The sequence below is a fragment of the Chroicocephalus ridibundus genome, chromosome 5 (genome assembly GCF_963924245.1).
Source record: "Chroicocephalus ridibundus chromosome 5, bChrRid1.1, whole genome shotgun sequence".
NCBI lineage: Eukaryota > Metazoa > Chordata > Aves > Charadriiformes > Laridae > Chroicocephalus > Chroicocephalus ridibundus.
In genome coordinates, this window is record NC_086288.1 from 55,060,083 (window position 1) to 55,074,248 (window position 14,166).

Sequence of the window (14,166 nt, forward strand, 5' to 3'; positions counted from 1 at the left end):
ATATTTTATATATATATTTATAAACATATATATTTACACATATATATGTAAAATGGTTGTTGAGTTTTTTGTCTTTTTTTTTTTTTCCAAACACAGGCAGATATATGTGTGTAATGTCAAATCTTAAATCAAAGATCTTTTTAGCATGCTCTGCTTTGGAAGTAGAGCAGTCAGAGATGACAAGTGGTAACTCATTAGCTTAAAGCAATCCAATTGCTTTTATACGTGCGTTCACACCCCTGTATAGCTGCAGAAAATGTTCCCAGAAGATACTAAATCTATAAATTTAGTTACTCCTGAAATATTTTTTATAAATTTAAAATTATCAGTTCAATCAACTGTGAACCATGGAAACAAAACAATATTGAAGTACACCAAATCTACTAAAAACTGCTGCCTGTGTTAACAGTGGGCTCAGTGTTGTGAGTTTCTAACAAGAAGCTGTGAAACATTAGCTCCTCTCAGATTCTTGACAAATCGCTTTAATTCTTATTGATATTCATCTCTGTTAGTAGGTTACTTCTGAATGTTGCAAACAAGGACCAAGCAGTCACCATCCAGGAGATTTAACAAGTTTTCCCTCAATTTGATCACAAATGTTCATGCACCACTCTTATTTCACGCAATTATTCTATGAAACTAAGGATAGCACCATTCATCAAAATTCTTTGGTTTAACTGATCTTTCAGCCCTTCCTGTCACCCAGTAACGTCATCTAGTTACGGCTCTTACATACTAGATCCCAAAATTGCCATGCAAATTTATACTTTATTCTGCAGATCTGTACATATGCAATAACCAAAAATTCTGGACAAAAAAAGGAAAACAAAGCTGTTAGAATGAGCTTTCCACATCTGACATACCATAAATATATACACAGAAACATTCCATCACATTGTACAACTCAAAGGGAAAGGTTGTTTTTAGGGGGGGGGGTGTATTGGTTTGGGGGTCTTCCTTTTTGCTTCTTTGGTTTTTTTTGCTTCTAGCCTAAGGTAAGTTAATAAGTTTTCCTCCAGAAGGTTTGAACTGTGTACTGTAAATATTTACTAAACATGGCTTGTTTCTTCAGGCCTATAAGGTTATGAGGAAAGTTCCTTGATCCTCTTCATGCATTTTGAAAAGACAAAAGCACTACACTTCATTTTACTTTAACAATTAAAATAATCACTCAGTTACTTTTAGGTTTTTGAGAGTTTACTAGCTCACGCTGTTAAAACAAATCCTCATTTCTCTTTCCCAGGCGCACAGAGTTGTTTAGGTTGGAATGAACCTCTGGAGATCATCTAGTCCAAACCTCTGCTGAAGCAGGATCAGCTACAGCAGAATACAGACGCTCCTTTCACAGAATACAAGTTCAAACAATCTAGAAGTTAAAGTAAATCAATATATTCATAGTTTCAAATCATTCTTTTAACAGGTCATAGGACTCTCCAGACAGAGATGGAACTATGACTGTAGTGTACCAGGACTGTTTTCTTGGCATGTAGCCTGTCCCCAAGCAGAAGATTAGGTAGCTGTTCTGTCTGAATCAGCTGTTACGCCATGTGAACGGAGTAAGGCACAAAGTGTGATTCACTGCAACCACACATCTATTTCTATATTTTGTAGGATGATGAGAGCTAGATAAAAGTTTACATTTTCATTTTCTAACATTCTGATACAGCATAATTCATCTGGTTACAAGTACTCTCAAAAGAGGTGCTCAAGAAAGACCAAAAAAAAGCACAAAAAAACCCCAAAACTAACACCAAGATCATTACTAAATAAATAAATAGATAAATAAATCCACCAAAACAGCAGGCTCCATGGGGTGTTCAATCCAGGTAGAGTTCAAAGCAATAAAACATGGCACCCATTTGCATTATGGGATTTTCCTCCACTATAAGGCAGATTAAACTAAGAAACATTTAGGGTACGTACGTGTACAACACCTTTTTGACCCTTCAGTAGTGAGAACGTAATTAAATCTTTATCTTTTCACTTGAATAGGTACTGATTTACAACAAAGACATTGGACCAGTCAGAAAAACAAATTCTATTTATTAACTTCACTTTTGGGGCTCACCAATAATTGATCCAAGTAATCTTCAATAGATGTGTGACCTTAGAATATCTATTTCCAAGCAGACAAACTGACTTAATATCACAAAAATCCAATACCAAGCAAGACAAGAGGGAGAAGCTTTTCTCACGAGAGAAACTTTTAATTGGTTGCCACCAATTATGCAAAAGTTATTTTCTGCATCAAGTGAAATGCAGAAGGGACACTTAAAATTTCCTCAGTAGGTACTCTGCTATATTCACTGTCAAACACTTATTTACTTTTGCTGTCTTGATGTAAACTGAGAAACAAATGCCCCCCCTCCAAGTTATTAAGCAACTTCTATGCAGACTAAACGGCCACAAAGAACTTCTCCAGTTCAGTATAAATGGTTTCTGTATCAAGAAAACTCATACAAAAATTGGAATAATTAAAAATTTTGTCAGCATCCATTACGCTATTATACTCAGGGTAGCAGCTTCAGTAACCTAACAAATCAGGTATGTGGTACTATGAGTACCTATTTAAATGCCAAAGTCATAAGGAAAAAGGAATCAATATATTGTAATTATTTTACTCTCTGATGGTTACCTTGGCAAGCAAATTAATTTCAATTGTCTGTATGGTATATTAAGTTATAAAACACAGGCTGATATAGTTTGCCAAATTCAATACCATACAGCTTACTTAGTATATGGAGAAAGAAGGAAACTTTTGAAGCCAACGGATTTGATAATAGAGAGCCAATACAAATAATCTTAAACCAATACAAATTAAATTATTGTAGAAAAACAATGACTGGTTGGAAATCATAAAACCCTGTGGTGCCTTCTCACAGAAGCAGCTGAGTGATATCAATCCTAGCTCCATTTTATTTTTCCAAACATATGTCTTGTCTAAAATTCTTTTTAGCTCCTGGTTATTTTAAAATCCTTTCCTAACCTATGTTGTGTGTTCTAGAGAGAGACAGTATATCCCTTTCTAGAAGGCCAGCTGCATACAATGCAAAAGGAAGGTAATATTCACTGACTTTGTGAGGTGTTTTGGGATTTCCTGGAAAAACATTCTCAACAATCATCTTCAGACACACAGAAACGCTTACGACAGCTAATCAGGATATATGCTTCAAGAAGCATTAATGGTTGTTTCAGAACCGTAACTCAATTTTTTTGCTTTAATAAACATGGACTTTTCAACAGCAACTTCAGCGTTTCATCTTTCTGATTTATTAAGATGGCTTTTACACAACTTGCTTCATCCTTACCATACCTTACCATCTTTATCTTTACATTAACAGTTTTCTTCCCAGCACTTGGTTACTCTCCATACACAGCTTTTTGACTAACATTTTTCACCTATTTTTAAAAAAGTCAAAAGAACATTGGGCGCTTCCTTTGCACATCTCTTGTTCATGTCACTTCTAGTTACATGAAGATGCGTAAATTAAATCACTTAGCAAACCATCTAATATTTACTAGCTGATTCCCTGGTACCCCAGCATAGCAGTCAGAGTGTACTATCTAATTGATACTGCCTTACACCAGAGAAACAGAGACCACCAGAAATAAACCAGTGATTACAATGAATTTTTAATAATCTAGCTAATCTGTCATCCTACATAAGATGAAAAGAAACATACTCCCTGTGCTGCGGGCTCCACAAGCCTGTTTGCCTCTGTTCTCACACATCACTATCACAAAGTGCAAGACAGACTACGCAAAAACACCTTGGTCTCACCGGCAGACAAATACCGTAATCTTTGGAGACTACAATAGTTGGCTGGAGTAAGCCATCACTAAAAATACGCTCAGACATGCAATCATAACAAACTGACTAATTTGGCCTGATTAGGAGCTTATTTCTTCAAATACGGTTTATGTGCAGAACTGTAGTAACTGCGTGGAGCATTTGACAGTTCTGCACTTAGAGCAACAAAGATGACAAACGCTAAGAAATTTTCAAAAGAACCTTATTCTAGACACATCTCAAATTTGTGCCGAAAGCAAGATACATTTGAGAAGATTACCATTTCAAATTTTTAGTGACACTGTTCACTAGAGCCACACTTGTTCCTGTAAGTGCTCACATACGGTAATACGGATATCAGAAGGGTCGTATTCCCTCCTCATAATTCAGAATGAGCAAAGTCAATGCTCCAAATAACAGCAGGCCCCCACCTGACTACATTTCAAAGAAATTACCATTATGAAGCTTCACCAATTATGTTTCAGTGTTATCTCCAAGCAGTAACCTCTTAGAACAGTGGGATGGAAGGCACCATTTGCTTTTGTCCAATACATTAGAGCAGTGCTCTTTCAAATTCATTATGGAATCTATCAACCAAGACTAATTCTTTAACAGTTTCATGTGCCAGTTAGCAGATTCTGAGAGCCTGGTTACTTCAGAAACGGACCACGTTGCCTGAACCCCATTAGGACATGAGAGATCAGCAGCGTCAGACACTAGCAATGTCTTGGTATGTGCTGTAGAATAGCTTAGGTGAAGTGGCCACCTATAGGCAAAGAAGGAGATCTGGTTTCATCAGAGCAGGTACATACGCAGTAGCCTCTTTTGCTCATTCTTAAAATGTCCTCATACAGTTCAGCAGAATAAAGATAACACCAAATGCTTTAACCAAAACTCTAGCACCATCTTGAATGTGGAATTGCATATGTAATACTACAAGTCTTCAGTAAATGAACTGTATCTTTTATATAGGAACTGCAATAACACAGCTGAAAACCTGCTTGCTCGATTGAGTAATGCAGCCTTTAGCAGAAAACTGGTCAGTTAAAAGGTAATTAAGCTTGGATTAATGACCAATGGACACGCAACATAAGTAATCTCAATATTATTAGTAGGAAATACATATACTGAAGTGTCTTGCATGTATCAGTCTCAACAAGTAACCTCTACTTCCAATCTTGCTCAGACAGTATCCACCTTGCAAAAATACAACGCAGGTGAATTTCCAAACTCTTACATTTTTTTCCTAATCTTCTGAGTCTCAAAGATACTGCTTTCTCTGTCTTGCTACTGACAAGTTTCATTATTCAAATCCAGAACAATTTACAGACTTTCAGAATTAAGAGACCTTTAAAAAAAAAAAAAAAAAAGGCATCTCAGAAACAATACGTGGACAAACTGACCTTATTTTTAGGGTACCAGACAGGAATTAAAAAAAAAAAAAAAAACAACAAAGAAAACCACTAACAAAAAAAAGGCAATTTAATGCTGAGAGAAACAGCCGTTTTTACTTAAAATTTGAGGCAGTAATTTCAGGATAAGATCTCTTATTTTCCTCAAAGGACTTTTACATAAATACTCCCCAGTCCTAAACAATTGGGCTTTTTTACCCAACACGTCATTAGAATGGATACCTTTGCTAGTTAATTGTGAACCAGCATTTTAAAGTTTCTTCTACAATTCAGCAGGATAAGAATTAAGATAAAGTCTCTATTCAAGGTCAATGTTAACAAGTTTTTAAAAATCTGAAGAATTCTTCACCATGCCTTTGAACTGCTACTTATATTCCATTCAAGTGTTTTGGAAAAAATAAACTTTAGAAATGCAGTAAGAATAGTAATTGATTACTAAATTAAAGTACTTGTCTTAAGAGTTCTTCTCACCATCATTCTGTCTTTTCTGGCGTTGCAATGTACTTACATTTTCTCTGCTCCTGACTGCATCAGGAACATCTGCAGCCAAAGATTCATACAAATATAGGACACCTTGAGACACCAAAATGCTTGTCACGCAAAAAATACTGTCCTCAGAACATACCTACATTAACAAATTGCATTCTCACGTATACCAGATAGTATCTGTCAAAATCAGGCCACAAAAGCACTTAATCCACAACATGCTTTGCCACCACAAGACACAGTGATGCAGAGTGGTCAAAAGAGTGCAGCTTCCCTGACCTCTCACACTCTGTAACTTAGGAAATGTTTTAGAAATAAACACTGAACTGTAGGCTTTCTGAATTCAAATGTGGGGTTTTTTTTCACCATAAAATTATAACTAGAATCTTGGATTTCTCTCTCAGCCTAGCATTTTACAGCATTACTCTTTTTAATAAGAGAAAAAAAAAATGAATTCAAACAGAACTAAGCTACCAAATAAAGTACTCCCTAAGAATGAATACTATGTAAATGAAAATCCAGAAGAGACAAGATTTTAAAATATTTATTTCAACCATCAAATGAAACACTGACAAAACAGTGTTTACTGTTATCAAGTTGATTTTCATCAAATCTATAGACTTCCCCTCCCCACCAAGCATCTTTTTCAAGTGATCACCTAATTTCAGGACCTTTGATTACTGGTAGGGGGAAGGAAGCAGACTGCCTTCAATTTCTCAACACATTACTTGTTTAAGTAACTAAATATAAACATCAGAATTATGGTACCTGGATTTCTGTCATTTCCTATGGGAGTTTTAAAAGTTATTATTAACCCTCAATACCCTTTCATCCTCTGTACATTTTCCCCCCCTCCAACAGATCAGGCTGCAGAATACTGAAAATCTTCATTTAATTGTCACCCTTTTTTTGGGGGGGTGAGTGTGTGTGTTGTGTTTTTTTCATTTGTGTGTGCATACGCATACATGTGTGTATATATGCTCCCTCTACAAACACACACAGGGTAAACATTCTAACCATTTCACTTAAATACAGTTGTATATAAATATACATAAGTTTAAATACACTAAGACTTCTGTCAATTACTCCCAATAATGGAGCGACCTCATCCTTGCTTGCTTTGCTCCAATGCTAAGGTTGAAAAAAGAGGGTAGGCTGGAAGAGCAAGTGTTTCATATTCATGCGAGGATATTGGTATTTCCGTATCCACCTACTTTGAAAAAATGATCACAAAAGAATAGCAACTATAAGCAAGCTCCAGAACTGCCCACATGGACTATTGCCAGACCCCTTGCAAGAAGAAAAACCTGTGAGAACAAAGCTGCTAGTTGACACATTTATCCAGATCCTTATGTACACATCCAACTTCTACCTATTTGACAAAAAAAAAAAAATAATCTATATATCTACAAGTAAACATTTCCAGATGATTCAGAAAACAACTTAAAAAAATTCAAGTAGCATTGTAAAAAAAAGTATTTCTTTCTATCTCAACAGTTTTTATAAACGCTCCTCCACACCACTAACCATCAGTTTTGGCTACAGTTAACAGAGTATTTTTATCTTTTTTGTAGAGATGAAATCGTGAACATTGCATGGGGCAGCCTGAATGCCTCAGCAGAAATAGTACTGTAACATTATGTTTTACAGTCCAAAAACTACTGATTATTCCCATCAGATTAGCACACAAACATAAGTACAGAAACCAGCCAACACAGGAAACGTGTTTGAAAAGCAGAAAGAAAAGATACCTTACAAGTTACTTTAAAGCATTACTAGCATCAAAGCAGGATCACCCTTCCCCCCAACTCCAGAGGAAAAAAAAATGAAAAAAAAAAATATCCATATTTCTCTCTTATGCAATACAAGTGTTAAACTACCTACAGAACAGCTTTAAGTAACAACAACTTTTAAAAAGGTCTGAAGGTTCCACTCTGTGTTTGAAAATACATTTTAAAAATTATAACCTACAATTTCGTTAAAGACCACAAATGTGCAAGCTGAATTGTCCAGGCATGCAAGAGAAGTCAAAATAGCCCTGAAGTAACACAGGTCTATAGGTTTTAGATTACCGGTTAACGTTGAACAATAAAAATCTGACAAGGTGGCAGGAGTCAAAGGAGGAAGTTACTCATTCAACCTTTCAGATTCCACACCTTTTTATTCATTCAAAACTCTAGTTGAAGGGTCTCTTCCCTTCTTCTGTTTTGGATTATACAAACTCTCAAGTGGAGGCAGACCAGGGATTATTAATAAATTTACCTCCTTCCTTTTTCTTTTCAACTGGATTTCTCTATATGCTACAAATTTAGTTTTAAGTGATGCTCCTTGATTTTCAGCTGTGTGAAGATGCATCAAGAGAGTAATTTCTAAAGCTAAAAAATCGATCAACGGTATTCCTGCGGTCTACATATGAGACTATTATTTTTTCTTGCAATTACTTCCTCATATTTAAATTAACTTTTATGGTAATCAGAGTGCTACCTCAATATTCTGTAACTACGAGAGCAGAGCAAATTAACAACAAAATTCTATTTTGCATCCTTTTGTTAGGATACTAAGTAATGGGGGAATGCGAGTTCAGAAAACTCCCTATTAATCAGGGAGCACTTTAGTAACTGAACAAATGCTCAAGAAGCTTCGCAAACAGTCAGCCGGTATATGACGGCAATGCTGCTGAAGGTGGTGGTGATAGGAATAACCACACAAATCAACGCCATTTCCCTCATTATTCTTGGCCACATACCTGCCCCAGTCTTGCTGGCACCAGTGTCTGTGCTACAAATCTGACCAGGAAACCTCTCTGGGTTAACATTTCCTCCACCCCAACCAGGTTAATCTCAGGAAACTGATTCACTTTCCCAATCCAGTTCTCCACACAACCACACAAATGCTTGTGCAATCACAAACTGCGACCAGGAAGCTGTATAGCGCAATAATGCAATCAGGCTGCATAGGCAGAGTAGTTTGTTCTTAGATTAGTGACAGATGAGAGTATTTGTAGTTCTGTAAACTAAAAGACAGTCTTTCTCATTTCTGCTGTCTGAAAAGTCTTCCTGAAGAGCTTTCATTGACCTGTGCTACAGATTATTTTCTCTTTGTAAATATTTCCTTTGATGGTCTCTCTCTCTCTCTCCACTTTTTCATTGAGCTACATGGTATCTGCTGCCTCTGGTATGTATATTCCTTCAACCTGTTGCCTTTACCTCTCCTCACACATACAGCACACACAAAGCACGATGGCTTTCTGCCCAAATATTCCATTCCTTGCTGCTCACACACAACACAAAGTTAAGTTTAGAATTTTAAGAAATATCTTTTTGCAAAGCTTTGTGGTAATTTCAACACAAACTGGTGCATTGCAACTGTCCCTGACAAGAACAGGCGAGGGCTTACAGAAAGGAAAGCATAACACTACATAGTACAGAACCTTTTGTGAAATCCTGCGGCCATACACAGATTTCATAATTTCCTAAAGAAAAATAAAGAACTTTCAGAGAACTCTTGGGGAACTTGCATTTTAAGAATTAAAAGCTAAGCATCACAAGCTAAATATATCTAACACAAAGAAAGGCATAAAGTCTTAACAATCTATTAAATAGTCTAAACTTACTTCATCAGAAGCAGAGCGAAGACACTGGACAGCAGCCTGTTTTTTCATTTCCTCTAGTGTTAGATCAGAGCACTTTTTCTTACTCTTTCCCCATTTCTTGTAAGCTCCCTTTTCCCAGCCCAGGAAGATGTCATTCTCCTAAAATTGAAATAAAGAAATTATATTATTTAAAATACATTAATATCTCAGTACTATAGCAGAACAGGACTACAAATAACACACTTTTTAAAATAAAACCAACTTCATCCTATCCACAAAAGCCTACTTTTTGTAACATTAAAGATTAGTTTGATTACAGAAAACTTGCACTTACTATTCAGAAACGCACATATATTTTTTACGGGACATGGACACTACTCACACTTCACTGCAATATTTTCCAATTGCAAAGCATATCCATAAAGATAATTTTATAGCCAACTTATGATTGAAGGTATTACTGTAATTTACACAAAATATGTTAGAGTTTCACTGATCTCTGAAATAATAAAGATGAAAAGCAAGTAGTTCAGAGTTAGATTAAACTTAGAAGAAAGCTGAAAAAGCCAAAAGAAGAAAATGCAACATTAGATCCCAAAGCCTTCAAGTCAGTCTCACAATGAACATCATTACAAATAGAGATAGCAGTGCCTATCTTAAAATGAACCTCAACTAGTTTCAGAAGAAAATTAGATACTGCTGGGTGGGTGGGTGGTGTGAGGAAAGAACAGGTTCCCAAACATGCAAGATTTCATTAAGAACAATAAAATCAAAGAAGAATGCTATGACATTACATATAACCATCGGAAGATACGTAGCACTCATTTTGTATCACAGTTCAGAATTTACAAAATTTATTATCAGACTTGCTTATTCTTCACGGCCCATTCACATATGGGAATGTCACTTTGGGACAACATATATACACATGTTATTTCCCGTGTTCATCTCATTAAAAAAATATTCTGGCTATCAGGAAAATAATCTTTAATACCTTTTAATGTACAAAGAGATCCAAAAACACCTGATGCTTTTCAGCATACCTGTTTCATTCAACCTTTTCAACGTATCTGTTACTGCTTCTAATGAAATCCAGGCTAAGGCCTACCCTCATTTAAAAAAACTCTCAATTCCTCATGGCTTCAAAATGAAGTAAAACCAAGTTGTCAGTGGAACTAGTTGTCTCTGTGCCATCAGAGAATAAGATGGGGGAAAAAAGAGGGTGGAGAGGGACCAATCACCTTCAGAAGCCGCCATCAAAATGGCTCCTATTTATGATTTTACATGAGCAATTCCTTCAGGAAAGAGTAGAGCAATTTGTTGGATTTACCTCTTTAAGTCTTATTTGATCACCAAAACTGGAGAAATGGATTTAGTTCTGAAAGAACAAGACGCTACCAGTCACTCTGGTTTTCCTTACACTTGTGCAAGATGTCAGTGGTTCATTTAAAACAAGAAATTTGAACAGGCTACTGTTTTGTTATTAGAATGACTAACAGAAAGAAATAATTAAAAAAAAGATAAGAAAAATAAAATTCTCAGAAAATAGGTCCAATAGACTGAAATAAATTCGTAAGTCTTTTCCAAAATTGTAGTTTAAATATGTGTTTATACACTATGAGGCTGTAGAGCACTCTAACTCTTCCCGATATTCACGTGAAAGTATACAAACTGATGAGACCCACCTACTCTCCACCCGCTTCCAAAGCCTGTCTCACTCATCCACACGAGCACAGTTACAAATGAAAAAATACATACCCACTTGCAATACATTACTCAAAATGAAAATCCAGGCACACCAGCAAATGTGCAGAGTTAACTTCATTTATTCTGCTTTGAGGTGGAAATTTGATTTAGGCAACACCTACCCTAGGAAAACATTGTCAAAATGCTATATATTGAAAACAAAATGCTTTATCTACACCAACAAAGCTTTGCTTTGTACTGGTACATTAAAGTGAATGTCTGCAAGAGTAGCTTTACTACTTGATGTATATGTTAGCAGTCTGTCAGCAGAGCAAGAAGAACCTTCATGCTTACAGAAATTTGTAAAGCACTTCATTCACTTCTTCACACACATAATTTGAAAGACAGCTGACCTTGTCTACAAACTCTGACACTTCAATTTTTACAAATTTAATCCTTGCGAGAAATACTACATTTATTTAAGTAGAGGCTATATGGAATTCTGCCTCACGCATCCACCACAGAGCTGCACGTATCACGGTCTCATCCCTCCTCCCAGAGCGAGCACATTGTTGGTGGGCTCTGGGAACAACACAGCTCATCTTGTAGGGTGCAGTGATTGAGGACAGAGCTTCAGTAGAATCCTCTCTCCTCCTTTCTACCCCTTTAGCCAACACACAGAATACTGGTTTCTGAACATATGGTTTTCAGTCCCACCTGGCTGCTAGGGCTTCACACTGCCATTTTAAGCTTTACAGGAAAAAAAAAATGTTGAAAACTTGAGTGTTTGAATATTTTTCCTGGACAAACTCACTAATTTTTTAGCCTCAGATTTTACAAGATTAGCAAACACCATGGATTGCAGCTATTCCACATAAAACTCTGAAGTTTAAAATCCTCATATAAACAACAGTGTTTATCAGCAAACTACATATGTATTTGATATACCCTAAATTTATTGAGGGCCTTGCACTTTCTGCACACAAATCAAACACCACACCCACAAAACACTACAGAGCAGTGAAGAAAAAAATGTCCTCACACGTAATTCTTGTGTTATAATCTATTAGAACCACTGTAGAACTACACACACACACTAAAAAAAAAAAAATAAGAAAAAGATTACAGTAGACCAGCTAAGAAACAAGAAAATGTCATATTCCCTAGAGAGTGTTTGTAGTAGAATCCAATAGTTTCAAATGGTTTAAATTAAGGGGTTTTTTTTGTTGGGTTTTTTTTTTTTGGTTGGTTGGTTGGGTTTTTTTGTTTTTTTTTTGTTTTTGTTTTTTTTGTTGTTGTTTGTTTTTTTGTTTGTTTGTTTTGTTTTGTTTTTTGGTTGTGTGGTTTTGGTTTTTTTTTTTTTTTTTTTTTTTTTTTTTTTCTCCCCACTTTGTCTCCGGTGATCAGAAGCCTGTTGTAGGTTTAGGCTGGAAAATATTAAGTCCATGACAACCAGGAAAGGAAGCACTTCAACAAAACATTCTGTATGCATGAAGGCAAGTAAACTAGTTACTTCACATGGAAAGAATCACTAGGGACTTCTGTTCTCTTCAGCTACTAGACGTCTTCATTTACCTTTGCTTCCTAACAGAACTAGAGATCATATGATAATGCTCATTTTAATGCAAGAGCTCTACCGTAACTTAGAATTTTCACAATTGTGTTCAGTGGTCAATGAATGTTTCATAAAAGTAACGCCACCCCAAACTTATAGATTTAAAAAGAGTGCATGCACACAAAAGAAAAATTGAAATTTGGTTTATAAAACTCTAATATTTAAAACAGACTACCACTAGTTAAATTTTTAAGGGATGACCACCTAATATTAAATAAATATCAATAGGAAGGCGAGGCCATCTGGATATTGGAAAAATTCAAGTTTGAATATTTAAACTGCTATTGAAACATTTATTCTTCAGAGTCCTACTGTACCTACCTACTAAGTAGCCAGACAAATTCATATTAGAAATTTTTAATTGTAAAGACACTGGAAGCGCAAAGTTTCATGACAAGAATAACTTAAGAACCATAAATGTGGCTAAAGAAATGGTGGTAAAGTATCTGTATTCCTTATGGTAATGCTGCCTTGAGAAATGCACTATTGGATTGTATTTGGAGCACTTAATTCAATCCTGAATTAATATACAGGCACAAATTTTAGAAAGATATTTCTAAATTGTTTCTCCTGCTCAACTACGCAAAAAACATCAATTCCACCGCTTCCCTCCACACTACTAAGAAATTGGAGAAGCAAAAGAAAAGCAAGTTTTGTAGTGAATCTTCTAACTTTCATTTGTTATAAAGATAATAAAGAAATATCTATTCTCAGTAAGAGAACAAATGTGACACCTTGTGGTAAGACTGAAAGAAAATTGTTTTGAAGCTCACAGTCTACACAAATGGAAAAATCGCTGTTAAAACATACTTCAAGAATCTTGCAGGAACTACCCATACTTCATAAAAGCTGGAGTAAAGTTCACTGATGCAGAAACATTAGATGACTCAAGGTCCCAGTTTCTATTCAGGTAAGTAAACAGACTTTAACTTTGCCTTGTCAGCAGAACACACAGGAAAGGAATCAGACTTAATAATCTGATCAACAAACTCCCCAAATGAGGAAATCAAACCAGCAGAAAAATGTGTTTTTAAAAATCAGTGTTTTTTTCTTAAAGTAAGTTCAGGTAAACTGATTCCCTAAGATTCTGCCTCCATAAATACACTACAGATTGAATTAGATACACATGAAGATGAACAAATATAACACATAAAACTTTATAAGTTTTCAGATAATATCCTGAAGAGCCGTAATTATCTATGTGGTTGACGTTTCTATTTCAAATTATACACAAGAGACTTCAGGGCAAGAATCTCCATTCCCGTAGAAGGGAAAAGAAAATACTGAGTTAAAAAAAAAATTCTGAATCAGAGAATTTTGAAGAACTCTTTTCTGAGCATTTCCATTTCAGCACAAACCAGTTGCTATTCAAGCATATTACCAGCCTGGCATTTCTTGCTCTCATAAAAGTTATAGCTGGTTAGCCAAAAGGTGCTGCTTCAACAGGCAGGTTCTAGTAACAAGTTCATACAAAAATAAGAAGCATTGAATGTCAAATACAAAATAATCACATGCACAGTCTCTCTCCCTTTAAGAATCCAACTCAAAGAATACCATCAAAACAAGTAGCCCAAATATCCAGACA

The 14,166-nt window shown here is 35.6% G+C and overlaps 1 protein-coding gene across 3 annotated transcripts in view; it reads right to left on the reverse strand.

Moving 5' to 3' along the window:
- KIAA0232 (KIAA0232 ortholog) overlaps nucleotides 1-14,166 on the reverse strand; it is a 72,014-nt gene that overhangs the window by 27,013 nt on the left and 30,835 nt on the right. For all 3 annotated transcript variants that reach the window (XM_063337228.1, XM_063337231.1, XM_063337229.1), the window contains one exon: nucleotides 9,302-9,439. In XM_063337228.1, the coding sequence (XP_063193298.1) occupies nucleotides 9,302-9,439 (138 nt within the window). The remainder of the gene's footprint in view (nucleotides 1-9,301; nucleotides 9,440-14,166) is intronic.